General features: G+C 36.7%; 1 protein-coding gene across 1 annotated transcript; it reads right to left on the bottom strand.

Annotated features, from left to right (window-relative positions):
• Nucleotides 1–11568, bottom strand: LOC108141015. Its single transcript, XM_017264092.2, has 5 exons — nt 11499–11568; nt 720–1041; nt 540–662; nt 130–474; nt 1–68 (listed from the first exon to the last, which is right to left on the bottom strand). Exons 1-4 carry the CDS (start codon nt 11566–11568, stop codon nt 330–332), a joined length of 660 nt encoding a protein of 219 aa, XP_017119581.2. The 3' UTR covers nt 1–68; nt 130–329.
• Between the last annotated feature and the right edge of the window lie 8739 nt (nt 11569–20307).

Below are 20307 nucleotides of genomic sequence, written 5' to 3'. Positions count from 1 at the left end.
AGATGCGGATTTAATTCAGCTCAATTTCGATTGCCTCCTCTTCCAATCATGCTTTTTGTGCGAGAGATCTAATTAAAAATTAATACCGTAATATAACTTAATATTCTTAACTGTAAAATGCTCTCATACCGTTAGCCACAAATGTTTTGCCTTATTAATTTCAGAGCAGGAAAATAAAACTGATTAATTGCTAAATGAAATTTATCGGCTGTGTGTATTTTTTTTCATCAAGTAATTAGATTGGTATTGCAAAATAAAATTGCAAAATGAAATCTGCTAATTAAACCGTTGCTATGAATGGCAGAGTTTACTTTGCAATTGTATAAGCTTTAGTACCCCACACCTAAATCAGTTTTCATGAGATATTCGACCCGACGTTTTTCCTTTGCAGTCATTTGAAAGAACTTCGAGACGAAGTTGTTCAGTTCTCGCTTTGTGTGCAGCGGGGGCCAACGTGTCTTGTAGCACAGGATTCTGGAAAGCAAAAAAAAAAAAAAGGTTAAGGTAAACTTTGTTCTCAATTTAAACTGTGAGCTTACTTCTTCAGAAAAAACTGGTCGCAGATATTGCGCTGATTGGCAATGAAGTGCTCCATTTCCTGCGCGAACTGCCTTTCGTGTCGTTCCTTGGCTTCCAAATACCGCACATAGCAATTAAGATCACTGCAAAATAGGGCGATTAGTACACTAAGCAGCTCGACACTTTGGATTTAATCGGACTATGAGAACTGCTTAATTTCGTAGCTGGGATGCAAACTGACATCGGCCTCGTCCCGGTACCGAGTCCTCGGCTCCCACCACTTGTTCAGCTCCTGGAGCCTATTGAACTCGTACTGGGAGGACAGTCCACCCAGCGAAATCAGGGACGGGGACTTGGCCTTGGCCAGGAACTGCTCCACCTTCTTGGCCTTGCCTTGCGCCTTGGCCAGCGACTCCTGGCTCAGACGGCTCACCGGAATTGTCTTACCCCGCAGCACATCCGCGAACGAGGAGTTGGATTTAATGGTCAATATGGACATATTGAAAATTTTTATCACTGCCTCTCACGGGAATTTCAGAGTCGAGAGACATATGTGCTATGATCTATTTTAAATGGCATACTGAAGCGGGCCGCACTTTGACCAATTAAAGCTTTAATAAATATGCCGCACAGTTGTCACTGTCAACGCGTGATTGTGTGTCCTTGGGGATTTCCTTTAAGCCGTTGGTGTTAATTAATAAATATGCAAATAGCCGAGAATATCGTGCGGACTTATCAAACATATCTGGAAGCAGGACGGGCTGATGCATTTTATTTACAGAGCCATTCACATAGGCATTTTAAAAATCATTTATCAATTTTTTAATTCAACATCAGCCTGGTGCAAAGTGGCGTGAAAAAAAAGCAAAAAAATCTCTGTTAAAATCACAAGCAATTGATGCAGGCAGTATGCATGCACTAATGGTAAAGGATACGCATTGTAAAAAAACATTCACCGACGAGTTCGAAGAAGAATATTGAATGCATACATTTATATGGTATTTATGGACTATTATAGACAAATTTTAAGAAAACAAAAGAATATGCTGTTGAAATTGTACTTTTGCATATGCATTTTTTTCGATTTTTTTTTATGATTTTTCAATTAAAATTGATGTGCAGAAAATAGAAAATACAGTTTATCCAGCGAAACATTTAACCAGTATTCAAGTGGGTAAAGTTATTAAGTTCAAAATGATTTCACACATTTTCGCACAATTAAATATGCATTTGCGCGTTAAATTCATTTTTTTTTTGACCGCTCAGAGGGAAACTGAACCATCAGAAGGAGCACAGGAGTGGCTCGTTGAGAGGGGAATAGAAGCTGCCGCCGACAGGAGACCTGGCCAATGTTTGCCCCGCAAAAACAAGGCCCAGAATGCTGTGTCTATTAAGAGCATATTTAACCAAAGCCCGGGCTCCAGCACGTGTGCAATGAAAACAAACGAGCCCATTATTGTTACACTTTCTTTGGCAACCCGGCCACACAGCCCATTAATGATGTGTTATGGCCTCAAGAGGCCGGCCTATCCGATCCTTGAACTTTGACCAGGCAGAGCCCCTGAATTGAACTCTAATTGCACATAATGAATTGCACACATTAGGTCAACGAACAGTCAGGTCTGCCACAAAGTGGCTAATGGAAATGCAATGAACTATTTATGGGCATTAGTAGCCAGCTGGCCGAAGTTCGATCACGCACACGGATTATTAAAGCCGAGATTTCCCTTTAAAGTGGTAGCCGAATTTGTGGGCCTTTTGGCCGGCTTTGGCCGACTTTGGCCACCACGAAATTGACAGCAAATCCCCATAGTCGGTAATGACAAAACACTGATAAAAATGTTAACAGCAAATCCAATTTATTACACCGAGCGGCCGGCGACGGACATTAATTAGCAAGCCGGACACGTAAAAGGTATTAAACGCAAACTCAATCTGCCAACAGGGGAGTGCCAAATAACAGAGTGTTTAATCAAAACTGGCTCGTCCTGGGAATATCGAATGCCAGAATCTGCGAAAAATTCCCGCAAACATTGTTCTTAAATAGCTGCAATTAAAGACTTGCTGAATTTGCTTAACAGAAATATCCCCGCATACGACGAACAATAATCATTTAAAATGTCAATGCAAGCCACAATTGATGTTGTTTAATGTAATGAACATGCTAGGGGATTACGTATGTAATTTATATGCCACTCTGACATGACATCAAACCAGAGGTGCAAATTGATTTCATACATGCTGCAAAGTCCATTAAGGAATTAAGATTACTTTGCACTCTGTCAATATTTTTTAAAATTTGTTCGAGTATATTTGTCATTTATTTTACTTCGTGACTTACGGCACTGCGCAAAAGCAAAGTAAAACAATTTCACTTAGGCACAAGTATTTCATTTTGTCACACATTTTCATTTTAAGCTCCGAATCCAGCAATCCAGATATAATCTCTGTCAAAACCCTCACACTCATTTGCCCAGATGTTTGAACAACTCAACTGAGACTTAAGAGACTTTGCAGCTTGCTCCATTGTTTCTGGGTCCTTGGTCAACTTTTAATTTATTTGATCACTGCAAAATTGCGCACCTTCTCTAGTTGAGGAAGCGCCAGGATGACTCTAACTTTTGTATAGTTTTGCAGGCAAATAAGTTCAGCCATGGCCTCGGGCATTATTCACGTCAAGGCGGACATATTTTAATTTGATGAAGACCTAATAGGGTTTCGAGCATATGTTCACAGCAAAACTTGTGAAAAGGAAAAACTTTAAATGCAAATGAGTTGGCATATGGCTCAACTTGTACGACAAACGATGGCGTTTCGGTAGGGATTTCTCCAACATAGAGACAAAGCACGGGCTAGTACTCAATATTTAATCCGATTTGGGGCGAACTCAGTTGCCGGAACACCGCCTCACATTCCACTGAGTCATCAGGTTAATTCAATTTGAGTTCTAGGCAAATTTTGCACAAATTAAATGCACAAACTTTTGCCATTGACAGACACACACGCCAGCCCAAAGCAATAAATTTCCAAAGTGTTTATGTAAACGACCCCGATTGCTGTGGAGCAACCCAAAATGAAAGCCATCGTCTGGCTGCACTTTGTCACCAGGCATGCGGAACATAATGCCGATTTTTTCGCCTGGAAAATGGCAGCGTGATAATAAATCTTCCGCTAGGAACAAATCACAGCAATTCCATTATATACACATTTAATGATGTTGCCAGCCAAGCCGCCAAATCCGAATCCAAATCCAAAGAAACGAGCCAGAGACAATTACTTGCAGCCCGCGAGCAATTTCTATGTCTTCTTGCAAAGAAAAAAATATGTTTTAGGCCCCATTTCACATTTCTTCAGGTCAAAGGTTAAGCCATTTTCTTTTTTAGGTATTTATCAATTCAAATTTGGCTTGCGATGGCATCTTAATGCATTTAATTATAGTAATTGTAATATATGTTTTTCTCATTTCTAATTCGTGTTATTTGTTTTTTTGAGTGTTGCAATGGTGCTTCAGCGGGTGCAGCAACATGGCCAAGTTGTTAAGATAATCACAAGAAATGGCCGACTGCTCAGGGAATTTTCCAGGACAGAGTGGAGGGGGAAATGAAGGGTTTTCCGAGGCAAAGACAAAGTTGTAGTGCAGCTTTGCTATTGCGATTATTTTTAATTAGCAAAATTTCTTTATGCATTGACAGTGGCAGAATGGCAAGGGCGAAGTCTTTCATTAATTAGAGCCAGCCGCAAAGTGTGCAGCGCTTTTTGTGGGAAACACCCACATGTGGGCACTAAACTTTCGCCACCTGCCTAGCCTCAACGTCATCACCTGGGCTTTATGTTTACCCATAAATCTGCCACGAAATAGAACAGCCGGCAAAAAAAGCGAAACAGGAACGGCGACAGAGTTTTCCCCCGGGAAAAATATTTCCCACTGAAGCTGCTTATTAGCTTTGACATTCGAGTGCGATGCACTCTGGCCAGACGTGTTTCGCTTGATGTTTTGCAATCTTCATTTTATCATCCGCACATACATCATTTTTTAAGAGCCGCATAAAACATGACGGTGGCGGAGGTGTTGTGGTGGGACACCATAATTTATTACCCGCTGTCATGCAATTTTTAAAGTTTTGCCAAAAGTGGATCTTTTACAAAAACAGCGAGAGCTTGCAGAAAACGTGGGTCTATTTGTAAAAACGTGTGTAAGGATAATTGCTAAATTTTCTCTATCTTAATTTCCAAAATTCATCGGTGCATTCGAAGAATATTTTATTAAGTTTAAAATCTTTTTTAATCCCTAAAAAACTTGTACAAAAAACTATTGTACAACTTGTATATAGTGTATAAGTTGAAGTATGAAGTTTTAAGGTGAGGTGATTCAGCTATGTCCGCCTGCATGCTATATCGACGCTAACTAGTCCCCCTTTGTTTAAACTTTTCCAAAAAGCTATTCTATTGCAGGTACGGAAACTGGAACGGGCTGCATTGGACTAATATATTGATGTGTTTGAGTTGAGTCCTTATTTCAGATTGATTTTATTCGTGCTCGAAGTTATACAGAGTTGTCAAAAAGTTATAAATACGAAATGTACACTCAAAAAAAAGTCCCTTGGTTAAAGAAATTCGTCTTTGATTTAAGACACTCGCCATCAATTTCCAGCCAATTTTCTTAAACATATGAAAAGCGTTTTTTGAAAATATTAAATTTTTTCTTAAATTTATGATAAATAACCATAAAATGGAGACAAACATTTCTTTAATTAATAAAAAGTTTTTTTTTAAAACAAGAGCGTTGTTATCTTAATTTAACTACCATACGTTTTATATTTTAATGGTCAATATTTCCTGAAATATTTGTTTCTTGAGTCTTAATTTAAGCCACACTTTAGAATTTTAAGTTTCTTAGAATCAATGCAAACTTTTTAATACATACGTTTTTTAAAATTTTTCTACATTTTAAAACATTTAACTTACTTAAGTCTTTCGGGCTTGATTGTCAAAAAACTGACACGTTGTTCTTTTTTTTAAAACAGAGCATCGAAAATTATAATCTATTGATGCTTAATAATGTCTTCCAAAGTCACCGCTTTTAATTACGTAATCCGTCTTTGTCAAACATTTTAAACGATTATCACTTGGTTACTTTGTCAGCAATATTTTGGGAATGGAAATACATAGTTGTCTCAAAGTTTGTGGATAGAAGTATCGTGTCTGCTGACCTCAATGCGAGAAGTTATGTCCGACTTTCGAGCTCTGGTCTTTGCCTTCAATGCCATAACCCTTGCCAGGCATCGAGCAGCCGGCTGACCAAAAAATATCATAAAACTTTAACTTTTCCGTTTCACCAAATGTGTGTGAGACAGCGGGTGGAAAGAGATAGGAAAAGCTGCTTTTGGGCCATGTCAAAAATGATTCGCTCACGTTGCTTTGTTGACCGCACCACGGTCCAGAGCATAAAGCAATTACAGCGCCCGGCATTGAGTCCTGCCGCTCCTTCAGGTCCTCAGGTCCTGCACCACGCACTCCCGGCGGCACCTTGATTTATGAAATTTTCCGGCATCAGACCCGGCTCTTTACACCAGCAACATCATCAATGTTTTCGGGTTCGGGGGAAACAGATTTGATTTCCAGTCAGTCATTGACTTGACTCAACTTGGCTAAGCAACTTTTTGACGCCACGGGCATGTTGTGCATGCACACGGGAAAAATAAATAGGAACCAAAGGGCATTAAGTTTTGGGTTTTTTTATTCAAACATTTAAATAGAGTAAATGCAGCGACGTAGCTCGTGTTTTTTACTTTTCGATGTTTTTGACAAACGTAATAAGCACAGAATAATAATATTACGTCCAAAGTTGCATTGTGTCAGCATCGAAAACCAAAATGAGATATTTCTTCGTGTTGATCAGTGATCAAATTAATTTAATTGATAAGTTGTCATACGAATTCACATTTAAAGTTGAATTGAGAAAATTAAAATTCAATTAATTAAATTTAAAAAGAGTCTTTTGATGTTGAAAAGATAATTTACTAATATAACACTATATGCCTTTTTGCCTACCTAGCTTCTGTTCAAATTCATTCAGATCTCGTTATAAACCCTTTGAAGAGATGACAACATTTCGGTTTATTTAAAGCTTACTAAGATTTTGAGAGCAATCACCCAACCTAATGATACAGCAAGTCTAATAACTTATCGTTCTAGTATGTATAATTCCGTTGTCTGTTTAAATATACATATATATTTTTTTTCTTCTTTAAATAGAGTTTAATCGTAACCTAAAGTTTTTTTAAAACTAAAAAAAAGTAACAAACTAATTGATAAGAAAATAGGGTTTAGTAAGGCATGCAAGTCGTTATCGCGTTTTTCAAAAATGCAAAGAAACTCACATGTGGAAATGCATGCATGGACTCATTTGAAACACCAACGCTGGCGTTATAAGTTTAAAAATTAATTTGCAATATATTATGTGTGCATGAACAAGTTAGTTTAAAAAAGATAAAAGATAAAAGAGATTAAATTTGAATTAAATTTATTTTCTTTATTAATTGTCGGTAAGATTGCTTTCTTTTCGTTGAGTGGCCAACTGCAGCCGATTGAATAGGATGTGCTGCATGCCCCATTGCTGTGAAACTTTTTTGGGGCATACCGGAAAAGTTTCGGTTGCATTTGGCCGTTGTCTCTACAACACCGAAAAGTGGCTTAGACTGTCGACACAAAACTTCAGTCAGCCCCGGCTTAAATCTTGTCAATTCCTATATTCTTCTTTTTTCTGTGGGCAGGAGTGTGTGCTTCTATGTTTTGCAGAAGTGAAAATAAAGTTTTTAGTTTTGGCTGAGAGTACGTGACGAGTTTTTGTCATTAGCCAGAGTGGGAAAAACTTTTTCGAGGCGAGCTGCCTGTTAATGAGCTGCCATAATGATTATTGCGTGGGAACTTGTATCAAATAATGGACGGCCTCGTAAACAAATCGAAAGAGAAAACTCCGTTCTGAGAGGCAATTTTAGAGGATTTATTTGGGCCACCTTCAATGGATGTGCAGAAATTGCTTTTCCACTTTTCCGCCACTAATCACAAGTGCCCAATCATCTTTATTGCTCGACTGGAACTCAAATAGCGCTTGTCGAAGCCAAACAAGGATGCTGAGTACAAGGACAAGGATTGGGGGGCTTGCGAACCACTCAAATTGCTGCCGTCAAAGCCGCTGAAATTCGATTGCTCGCTGAAATTCTCTGCGATTGTTTGGCAGACGCGCTCTTCATGTGGCTGGGGTTTTCGAGGGGCTTGGTGGTGGTGGCTTAGGAGGAGCAACCATCCATCGGTGAAATATCCGTTAAAGCCGCAGCACACACACTCGGAGCCAAAGACAAGCAACTCGAGCAAAGGTGCCAACCAGACGGAATAAACAAAATACACGTTGCGTTTCATCGAAAAGAAAGCATAACAGTAGCAGCATCCACCGCGAAAGCAAGGAGAAAGTACTAAAGGCAAGGCCAAAAACCTAACCCAAAAAAAAAAAAAAACGGCAAGTCGAATCCACAGAAAATGCTAATTCTGTTTTGGGTTCTTGTGCGTCAGTGGGTGGCCCGCAATGTACAACGTACGGAGCTGGCCAGCAAATTGGGCTAAACATGCCTATCTATGCAGCACGTACATTGGCATTATCTATAATCCATTAGGCGCCCAGACTGAATCAATTGCAGGCACTTGACACATGAATAAATGGCTTTTAAACTGACACCGAAATAAATTAAATAATAAAAATCTCAACAGCGACTCGGGATTTGTTAGCGCCTAAGCCGTAAAAACTCAAATGTTTCCACTTCGGAGCAGGGCAATTTATGTTTGATTTAGGCTCCTTTATAATTTGAATATCTTAAATCCTGCCTCAGTTTTACAACAAAAATTTGTATACTTTTTGCATTCATTTCACCGCTGGGTAACCTCGACTGATTTCTTTTTTCTGTTCTTACAGTTTTTCTCCCTCTAAAAAAAGCATCTAAATTCCAATCAACCGGCTAAGCATCCGAATCCACGCGGTACATGAAACCGAAACTATTTATGCATTTAGTTAAGCCCGTCCGGCTTTTGGACATCGGACTTGCCAAAGCCAAATGCCAATTACCACGAAAGCGCCATTGAGTAAGCCATTTAAACGCAGACGGCCAACTAGCCAATGCAACTGCGAGTCTATGGAGAATCCAAAGTCAGAGATTTTCCAGGACTGGGTCATTCCAGGGTGGGAAGTGCGAGGGAAATTACTTAATGCGGTCATTAGTTCGGCGCATTTGAACAACTAGATTCAACTGGGTGCGACTATACGCCTGCACTGGACAAAATATTAAATTTCGCATAGAATTTTAAAGTTTTGAAAAGATTTCGGATTCGATTATTAGTGTAATTTATTAATGTTGCTAGTTAAATAATAATTTAATTTTTAGAAGGTATTAAATTTTTAAGTCAGTAGATAAGAAGAAGATAAGTACTACCATATTTTTATAGCCCCTTCTCGTAACGTAAAAAGATATACAAAGGTTTGGGAAAGGTACTAGTTATTTGGATATAGGTAAAGTACAAGGTATTTGTGAAAATAAGTAATTCATTTTTTATAAATAATTTTTATAAAATTAAATAATTTTGAGGTCAATTTGTTCTTCACGAAGTTGCAGTAGAATTTTGATAAAGACGCTCTGACAATTAAGTCAGATTGTAGAAACATGTAAAAAGAAATATCTTATATCTTGCGTATGCGGTGGAATTAACTTATCATCAAATTGCAGTGAATTTAATTGAGTGGTATCAATCTAATTTGAAAATAAAAATAAATAAAAGTATTTCGGTACATAAATAATAATTCTTAAGATAAATAAAAATCTTTATCTAGGGAAGGTAATATCATATTTTGTAAAAAGATATAAATTCTTGATCAGGATCCTTGTCTGTCCGTATAAACGTCGAGATATCTGAAACGTTAAAAGCTACAGATTTGGGGTTTTAAATGTACATTCTGATTATGCCTACGCAGCGCAAGTTTATTTAAAAATGGGGCCACTTCCACTCTAACTCCTACAATTTGCGAAAATTTGTCCCTGCACAATGACACATGCTAGAGTTCCGTTACAAGGCTTAGTATGTTTATTCGAACAATTTTTATCGACTCATTCAAACATTTTCTAAATCTAACCATAGTTTATGAGCATTATTGTTAGTTTTTCGGCAGATGGTGCCACCTAAAACCCTATTATGTTTGGGAGGCATATTTATTATTATTAAGTTGGTTTGCTAGTAAAGGGTATCTAAAAGTCGGTGCACTCGACTTTAGCGATTCCTCTGGTTATACCCGTTACTCGTAGAGTAAAAGGGTATATTGTACAAGAAGGAAGCGTTTCCAACCCAAGAAACATACATACATTCTTGACCTGGATCAATAGCCGAGTTGAGTACTCAACCACAGCTCTGCCGCTGCTCTGCCGCTGATCGGACGCTGCCGGTGATCGCTGATGTACAGAACGAAGGAACTGAAAACGGGGATTGCTGCACGCTCTTAGCTTCTAGTGTTGGCTATGCAGTTCAAGAGATTGCGCCACCTAAGCTCCGATTGTTTTGTGGGGAAATGTGTAGCTGAGTAACGGGTAACCCATAGTCGGGGAACTCGACTAAATCGACCACCCGCGAAACCAACCGAGGGGAGCAGCATTGAAGCACAATTCGCGAGAGGATAAACGCGAGATGTGATAAGAAAGAAAGCAAACTTCGGCAAGCCGAAGTTCATATACCCTTGCAGCTATTGCAAGAATTAAATATTTTTAAAAACATTAAAATTATGATTTACTTGCGTATAAGTTTAAAAACTTAAAGCTATGATGATCTGCAGCTCAATTATTAGATCGTTATTTTTATAATTATAATAATTTTATAATTTTTATTATTTGATGAAATTTAAACCGTAATTCTGAAATATTTAACCATTACTATATTTCGAAGAACTAAGAAAAAATATTAAAAAACAGAAAAGTTATAATTTTTTCTTATTTATTTTTTCGATTGTTCCTATGGGAGCTATATGCAATAGTCGTCCGATTCGGCACGTTCCGACTTATATACTAACTGCAATAGGAAGACAACTTTTGGGAAAGTTTCGTGCAGATAGCTTTAAAACTGAGAGACTAGTTTGCGTAGAAGCGGAAGCTAGATCGACTCGCCTAGTGATGCTGATCAAGAATATATATACTTTATAGGGTCGGAAATGTCTCCTTCACTGCGTTGCAAACTTCTGACTGAAATTAAAATACCCTCTGCAAGGGTATAAATATAGATAAGAAGCTTGTGATAAAATTTGATACAAATCGGTTTAGCCGTTTTCAAGTAAGGTGCGTCACCGTCTTTAAAAACACCGTTTTAAGAAAAATTCGTTTAAAGTTTGTGCTTTTACTTTCAAGCACTCTGAAATACCTTCAAAATTTGGGTATAACTTCAAAAATATTCACCGAAAAGAAAAAATAAAATACGCGTTTTTTTAAATTTCAAATTCCAGATGGTGCTTCTTAAAAAATATAGTTTTTTATTTAATGTGATTAATAGCACCTTCTAGTGCTTGGAGAGCGATGAATGGGGGAAGGATTTATTCCCTTCCTTGTCGGCAGCTAAAAAATAGAAAACGGTCTTCCCTATTTTTCCTCTGTCCGCTGTTAAAACATGGAAAAGAGAAGAATATATGTTTACCCTCTCTAGCTGCCTTATAATTATAGATAGAAGGTTTTATGTCCTAGCTTACTCGTTGCTGTTAGCAGTTTGTGAGATTCTAAAAATACCCTACTCTCTCCATGTTAAGCCACTAGACACCCCCTTCTATTCATTTGTCATCCCTGTGTGCAATGAAATCAGAATGGTCAGATTTGTGTAGGGATTAAGGGCATCCGCCGCTCTTCTTCTAAATGTGCTTTTAGCATGCTTCAAAGTTGCGCTAGGAAGTCTACCCCCTCTCTTACTCTCTACAACTGTTGATCTTGCTGAGTCTTCGGCCGGATCCGAAGGCGCAACCATGGTGCAACTATACATGGTAGTCTTATCAGCACCATAGAGTAATAATGTATAGTTTCCTACTCTATGGTCGATCTAGCCATGTCCGTCTGTCCGTCCGTTTCTACGCAAACTAGTATCTCAGTTTTAAAGCTATCTGCATGAAACTTTTCCAAAAGTTGTCTTTCAGGTAGTATATAAGTCGGAACGAGCCGGATCGGATATAGCTCCCATAGGAACAATCGAAAAAAAATAAATAAAAAAAATTATAATTTTACTGTTTTTTAATTTTTCTTTTAGTTCTTCGACATATAGTAATGGTTTTAATGGTAATAAAAAACCTATTGAGCAAATCATCATAGCTTCCATGTTTTTAAAGATACACGCAAGTAAATCGTAATTTTAATGTTTTTAAAATATTTAATTCTTGCAATAGCTGCTGGTATATGAACTTCGGCTTGCCAAAGTTTGCTTCCTTTCTTGTTTTAATCTAAAATGTTCTTTATAACACTTTGTTACTTTTTAACGTAAATAAAAGAATACTTGTGTGATTTTGGTCATTTATGAACAACTAAATAAAATCGAAATTTAAAAACTTTTTGGCTTTTGGATATATTATTCGAAATAATTTAAATTTAAAAGTTCATCTTTGGTGTTACACCGCTTTATTCAATAATTATTAAGTCCAAAGAACTTGCAAGAAATGACTTAAGCGCACTAAGTCCAATACTCTTCGCTGCATCATTCAGTATCAGTAACTCCACTGCCTCAATATCATTCTTTGCTGATAAGGCCTTGATCACATGATTCTTCATTCTATAGCGTTGCTTGTTAGACATTTTCTTGATAATAGTAATCCACCAATGAATAAAGCGGCGCTAAAAATAAAAACACTATGTAAAGCTCCTTTGAATGTCTTCTTAGAGGTCACGCAGGCTTGTTGACACAGGAGTATTACTAGGTTGTCGTCCTTCATTTTTACGCACTGAATATATAAAAGTGTTAGTTCTTAAGCGCTGACTTTTTTCGACCATTTGGGATCGAATTTGCAATAAAATGCATTATATGGGAGTATTATCTATATCACCGCCGGTTACTTTGCATACAATTAATATTGTGTGTATTTAAATTAAGTCCATTTCCAACCTCTCACGTTCTCGTTTTCAATCCCCAAGAGGAAGTGTAAAGATCATAAGTGAAGTTAGTCATGTGACTTCCCTTAATTACTCTAGATTTATTTTTTGCGACATACTTTTGAACTTGTTGTAAGTTTTCTTGTCTGCTCACTGCCAAATCCAACGCTGACTGAGTTATTTTTCCTCTTTTGTAATCGCTCTTTTTATTATTGCGTATACATACATTGCGTATATATACATTCTACTTTGTTTCGCAAGATAAAAATGTAGCAAAACAAAAAACAAAATTTTCTTTAATAGATTTTCACAATACGACACCTATTGAGTAAATTGCTTAGCACGGACAAGAACCATAAAACTAGTTGATGCAACAACCATTAAAAGCACCCTCTATTGACCTTTTTTTGTCGAATGTTCTTATACTTTTTCTGGTTAGGTTCCATGCTTAAAGAAATATGTAATATAAGATGAGTACATCACAAAACAATCGGAATTATGTGGCGCCATCTGTCGAACTGCATTGCCAACACTAGAAGCTAGGAGCGTGCAGCAGCCCCCGCTAACTGTTATTTCACCATGTCACTATACATCAGCGATCACAGACAGCCCAGCGGCAGAGGATCTTAAAAAATCATTTACTTCTAAAATATGTATACCAGTAGATATGACCGAAACACACAATAAATCCCTAATTTTATTAGGAGAATACATAAGAACAACAAACAAGATGACATATTTATTGCGTTTAATGTCAAAAAGTTGTTGTCTTCTCAACTCGTTATTTGCAAAAGTTGAAAAAAACATTGTTAAAATCAAATCAAGAAACTTTAAATTATTTCGGGTAACACAGCTGATTTCCACACGAGTTGCTTCACACTTTTGTTGGTCGGTTTCCATCACTGACTTTGTTATTTTTTGTCCTTATTACCGCTTAATTAAGTGTATTATTTTGGGCGAAACGGGTTTTATCGGGATCTTTATATAGACTTCGGCCACCCTGCTTGGCAACACAACTTGTTAAAAGGTATCAGCACTGCCATCAGAAGTTTCCTGCACTGGTTAAAGGGCGGATGAATACAATTATGTAAATATTTGAAAACTTGTACTTCTGACGGCTAATGTTAGGTTCTCCGATTTTATGTGTTAAACTTGTATACCATTAATACCATTAGCCCTAAGGCAGTAAAACTCAGACTGTGAATAGTCTGGCAGCTGGCAGTCATCTGATTTTGTTGGGAACAAAAGGAAGATGGAGACGGGAATTATGTTAAAGAAAACCCGAAAATGTTATTAAACTTACTTCCGGGTTAAAACTGGAACAGACCAGTGTATTTTTATTCGTTTTATCCACTTGTACAGAAATGTTCAAAATTATTAATGTTATTAGCAAATTATAAGTTTTCCCAAAGATGGCGCCACCTTGACCAGATTATTTTCAGGAGGCATATTTACTTTAAAATTGATAAGCTGAGTGATAGTGATTTAATAGATTTTTCATACCAAGGGTTGTAATTTGAATTTGCAAAAATAGGTTCCAGAATATGTAAGATTGTGGTGGTTGAAGAAAGCTTTTTTGCCTGTTATACACCTCCGCAAAGTATTTTTTCTAGAACCTTTATTAATAATGAAAATTGGGACAAACGGGCAAAACATTATAGCAAGTGTACTAAATGTAGAACTGCTGTTATTACAAAATATATTTATAAACAAAACTTCTATACTCACTATGAAACCAACAATGTTTATAAATCTATCTATAAAACGGGTAATATGAAGGACTTTCGTCAAAATTGTTTTTAGCTAGAAAGCCGTGAATAGCGTAAAAACTTCGAAGTGCTGTGGAGAGCAATTAATAACAAACCTCTGAAAATGAAGTTAAAAAGTGATTTGACTAGTGCTAACTGTTCTATTATGGAAAAACCATGGCCGGCGGATAAAATTTCTGGCTGCTTTTTAGCATTTTCACAAACCATATCGAAAGCCTAGGGTAACACATTTCCCGATCAAAAATATTATTCTTTATTTCAGTTTTCACTTCCGAAAGATTTACAATCTAATTTCCCAGACCTGCTATAATATACAGGCCTGTTACAGTTTTCACTTCCGAAAAATTCACACGGATTAAATTTTCCCAGACCTGTTCCAACTTTCACTTCCGAAAGACTTGCACGGAATCGAAGTTCCCTCTGTTAATTCTCTGTTAAATTCCGCAAAAAAAACTCACGGAAACTTTTTGCTAAGCATTTGGCTGACAGATTCAGATCCGCAAGATCCGAAATTAATTCTTGTAAAATTCCTGCGATAACTTAAATGCAAATTAAATTTTTACCTTGTTCTTTAATAGTTTAAGAACATTGCTGCATAAAAATTATTTGTGATGGCACCTAAGAATCACTTCGATTCTAACCTACTGGAGTTTTGCAAATCCGCCGCCCCTGTTCTAGTTTCCGAACGAATTTGAAAGAAACAAAGAAAGTGTTGCCATGGTACGAAAAAAACAAGTATTTTTATTTATTTGTTTTTATATGGTTAGAAGTGTAGATTATCTAAGTTAAGTTTGATTAACTTATTGTGCAAAGCGTGTTGTGTTGGGACCTTTTTCATCGTCTTTGTCAACTTTGTTCCCGAACACTAGTTGTGAAAAGTTTGCAACACTGGTGCCAAGCAGCTGATTCACGCACAAAATTTAAAATACAAAATTTAAGTAAGAAAATAAAAATTGTTAAATCAAACCAACAAGCTTTGAATTATTTCGGGCAACACAGCTGATTTCGACACGAGTTGCTTACAACTTTTGTTGGTCAGTTTCCATCACTGCCTTTAAAATAGGTAGAATTTGTAATTTTTTGATGGTGTGCACCAATAATGCACAAAGATTTGGAACATCAGCAGGTCAAACTTAGGCAAATCATAGGCTTTTGTTAAAAGCAGTAGCGGCAGTCAGCTGTTTTATTTCCCCCCAAATAGTAATTTCCCTAGGAAATTTGAAAGGGAATTTGGTTATGTTAAAGGGAAATCCGCCAGTGTTAAAGATTTCGCTTCCGATTGAAAACTGAAACTGACCTGATAAACGAAAAAATCCTTATGGAATCAAATTTCCCTCCATTTACACTTTTTTAACTTCCGCGCGAAGCCTCATGGAAACTTTTCGCCAGGAATTTGGCTGACAATTTCAGGTCCGCAAGCAGAGAAATTAATTGTTTTAAAATACTTTGCGGTATGTTAACGTGCAAAACAACTAGTGTAACTAGGCACGATTTTTTTTAAATATATGTGGCTTTCCTTTTCCTTATCTGGGAAATGATTTTTATTTATCTTAAGAATATGGTCTGTTAGGTACTTACATATGTACTGAATTATTTGTGTTCATTATTGTTTAAAACCACTTAATTAAATTTGGAATTATTTTTGCAAAAATTCTGTTGAACAATATCATTATTTCACTGCAACTAGATGTTTCTTTTACATGTTTCCACAACCAGACTTAATGGCCGGAGAGTATAGAAAATACTCACAATATAACTGAAACTTCAATTATGATTAATTTTTAAAATAAATTATACAAAAACTGTCTTATGCTTACCTTTTTTGACTTGAAAAATGGTATTGTAAGTATTAATTTTGCAAAAACCTTGTGCCTTACCTATAAAGTATACATATTCTTGATCAGCATCACTAGGAGAGTCGATTTAGCCATGTCCGTCTGTCCGTCCGTCTGTCCGTCCGTCCGTCCGTTTCTACGCAAACTAGTCTCTCAGTTTTAAAGCTATCTGCATGAAACTTTTTCAAAAGTTGTCTTTCTATTGCAGGTAGTAACTAAGTCGGAACGAGCCAGATCGGACGAATATAGCATATAGCTCCCATAGGAACAATCGGAAAAAATTTTAAAAATTATAACTTTGCTGTTTTTTAATTTTTTTTTTTAAATTTAAATATTTCAGAATTTCGGTTTAAATTGGACATAAAGCTTCCATAGCAACAATAAAAATATTAAAAAAAAAACATTTTTAATTTAACTTTTTTATTTTGCAATTTTTTTTGACTTCTTAATAATTTGACAGTTCGGAATTACGCTTTTAATTTTATTAAAATCGGAAAACGATATCATATAGCTGCCATAGGGACTATTGAATAATTGAGCTGCAAATCATCATAGCTTCAATGTTTTTAAACATATACGCAAGTAAATACTAATTTTAATTTATTTAAGAATATTTAATTTTTGCAATAACTGCAAAGGTATATAAACTTCGGCTTGCCGAAGTTTGCTTCCTTTGTTGTTTGTGATGAAAATGGGTGTGTTGCCTCTTACCAGGACCAGTCCTCTGTCTAGCTCGTCTGGGGGTCCTCCTTTTCGAAGACTTTGTGGTCCGATGTCAGCCTGATCGTGGCTACTTGTCTCAAGTATGCTATGGCTAAAATCCAGGTTTGTTATTTTTTTTGGGCTAAGTACTAGTTTGAATTCAATAGGGAGGTTTATTGTGCAGAGCAAGTATTGAGATTCAGCAAACAGCAAATCGTCGGTCCCGCTGCTTAGCAGCAACAGATAACCGCTGGCCCTCCAAAGCTGCAGAGGTTTTTAGGCTGCTTAAATTTTGGGGTTGTTTTTGGGTCAAACAGGCTGGGAGCCACTTGCCTACTTATTCTCCCTTAGCGCGTTGCAAACTTTTCACTAAATTATAATACCATCTGCAAGGGTATAAACATTAATTATGAGTTTATCTCTTCTTTCTTTGTGCACTGCCCTAAACCGCTGCAATTCAGAGTGAATTTATTAAAACTATTTCAATAAATTTGAAAATACGGATTGCAAAATGCTTGTATAGCTTACACCTAAAGCAGAAGTTTTTAGGAGTGGCACATCAAAAATATATAGTTCAAGAGGGACAATCCAACGGATTACCAAACTAAAGGGGGGAAGAGATGCAGATTAGTCACGAGTCCATGAACAAATGCGCGAATGATAAAGCACAAACATGTCCATGATTGGTGTTTAGTTTCCCTTTCCCGAAAATTTTCCTTGATGGATATGGTTGATGGCACCATGAGCGTGCCTGGAGCTTAATTTAAGCATTTATGATGACCATCCTTGACACCTGGAAAAGTAAATGTTCCAGAAATATAAAGTGAAATCTTTCAAAGACATCTCCCCTCCTGACCATGTACATGATTTAAATAAAGTTGGTCTGAAACGCTTATTCTGGGACTCTTTGTGCTTTTAGTGCTGATTATTTACAAAATAAAGAAAGTTAAAAAAAACAGTTATTTTTATCGGGACAAGAAAGAAAGTACCTTACGCCTTATATAAATACTGGAATCTCTTCTTTTTTAAGGACACTCAGACGACGACAGCAACTCTGAGTTTAATATTCCAATAGTTACGGTGATTAATGCAAGAAAAGTTAAAAAGAAAAGTAAAAGCTTAAAAAGAAAAGTTTAGATAGATACTGCAGTTGCAAAAGTTATCGAGAAAAAAATGGTGTACCCGGAAAGTCATTTATTTGTTGTAAGTTGCAAGTTGTTTCTCAAACAATATTAAAGAAAGACACCTAATAAATTAAATTTTATTCCTATATGAATTATTAACATATTAACAAAATCATTTATAAACGTTTTGTTTATATCAGGGTATTTTCCCAAACCGTTACCCTAAACCGTTAAAATTGTATTTAAAACCGAAAGCGAATCCGACAACGAAATAATTCGTTTTTTGCCTAACCGATACCTTAACGGAAATATAAAGCTACCGGAATAACCTTAACCGATACCGAAACATTTGTACCGGTTCTGCTCATGTCTTCTAACAAAAATTAAATCGTAAAACGTCATAACAATATAATATGACAGATCCTGCAAATACTGTTTTAAAGAGGATTTTTTTTGACCGTACATATCAATGCAAAGAAAAGAAGCTGGAAAAAACGTTAACGTTCATTCATACAAAAATGCTGCGACCAGAAACTAATCCCTACCGATGCTACGCTTACATAAGAAAACATGTGCAAATAAAAAAACTTTCTCGAATTCTATGTGCACAAATTTGAATGTTAGAAATGAAACAATAATGAGAGCTATAGTCGAAAATATCTACAAAGTAAAATCCGATATAAAAAAACTATTACAAGAATCCAATTTTAACTTTTCTAAAAAAACTCAAGCATCTTTAATACTTGGGAGTATCAAATCTATAATATTTTCTTCTTTGCAGGGAATTTTTGGAAAACCCATGGATCAAACTTTGTAAGCGTTGTTTTTCTTTCTATAAATTAAACGTTGAGAAGAGCAGCCTGAACACCACGTTTTCCAGCTATTTAGATCGTCCATTGTGGTGATGTGAGTTATGAAGAACTCTGTCTGCATTATAATTATGATGCACTAACCCACAATTGCATAAGCATCTTACACTTGTTCTGCACGAGACTGACTGATGATCACTTAAGACTATTAGCTGATACCCAGGAATACAATAAGTCCCTGATTTTTTGTTAGAACAAGCAATATTTACCCTGCTTTCTTACTTGGCATCTGGCAATTGACTGTTTTCTTTTTCACACAGATTCATCTAATTGTCATCCACCGTTGAACACGTGTTGCATTATGCAGAATACTTCTATTGAAAATTGTATAGATGCACAATAATTTTTTTGTCTAGTGTTTTTTTCACTAGTTATGTTTTTAATCATAGTTTAATTGGTCTGATTTTGAGGACGAGAAATTCTTAACCCAAAAAAAAACTATATACGCCAGCAGTAGGGTTAGTAAAACATCGATAAAGAGCACTTTGATAGTTTCGGATTTCGATTGTGCTCACTATCGATAGTATTGCGCTCTTGGCATAGAGTAATAATGTATAAAGTCGCCATTTGCTCTGCCGCTCTCTCGAGTGACTTTTCCAGTGATGCCACCTAGACTAAAAAAGGGGAAAATTTCAGTCTCTCACGGTTCGATTCGAACCTTTAATTCGGCCCGCGGTGAGGTTCTGCATCTGAACTGCTCGCTCTCATTGCCAAGGGCGGGTGCGAGCAGTGCAGTTGCAAGTTCGCTTTGGGACCGAATTGCAAGTTCGATCCAAAAACTGAAAAGTGGAGTGGGAAATCAAGGTTAGCTTCGAACATGGCTCTCAGCAGAGCTTGGGCAGAGGTCCGGGCAGAGCAAATGGCGACTCTATATAGTTTCCTACTCTATGATCATACCTCACCCGCCGTACTCTCCTGATGCTGCCCCTTCTGATTTTCACCTATCCCGATCGATGACCTGGCCGAACAGCATTTTCGTTCTTACGGTGAAACCAAAAACTGGATCGATTTGTAAATTGTATCGAAAGACGAACAGTTTTTTCACGAGGAATTCAGATGCTGGAAAAAAAGCTTCAAAAAAGAGATGGAGATTATTTTGAAGAATGAGCATGTAACGAGATTTTCACAAGAAAGCCTCCAATCGTGAAAAACGGCGGTTTTCTATTCGTACACCTGATACAATTTTTGATGTATATATTAAAATTTTCTATGATATTTTTCAATGAGTGTGCAAAACTTCTGTTTCCCTCTGTTACTAAGATACATAGGTTATCCTTCGTCACATAATTTTCTCTGTAGACAGTTCCCTTATCCTTTCAGATAAAAGTGGTAATTACGCTGCTGGC

Source organism: Drosophila elegans, unplaced genomic scaffold (genome assembly GCF_018152505.1).
Source record: "Drosophila elegans isolate 14027-0461.03 unplaced genomic scaffold, ASM1815250v1 contig_476, whole genome shotgun sequence".
Taxonomy (NCBI): Eukaryota; Metazoa; Arthropoda; class Insecta; order Diptera; family Drosophilidae; genus Drosophila; species Drosophila elegans.
Note: the sequence above shows the minus strand (reverse complement) of the source record. Positions and strands in the feature narration are given on the sequence as shown.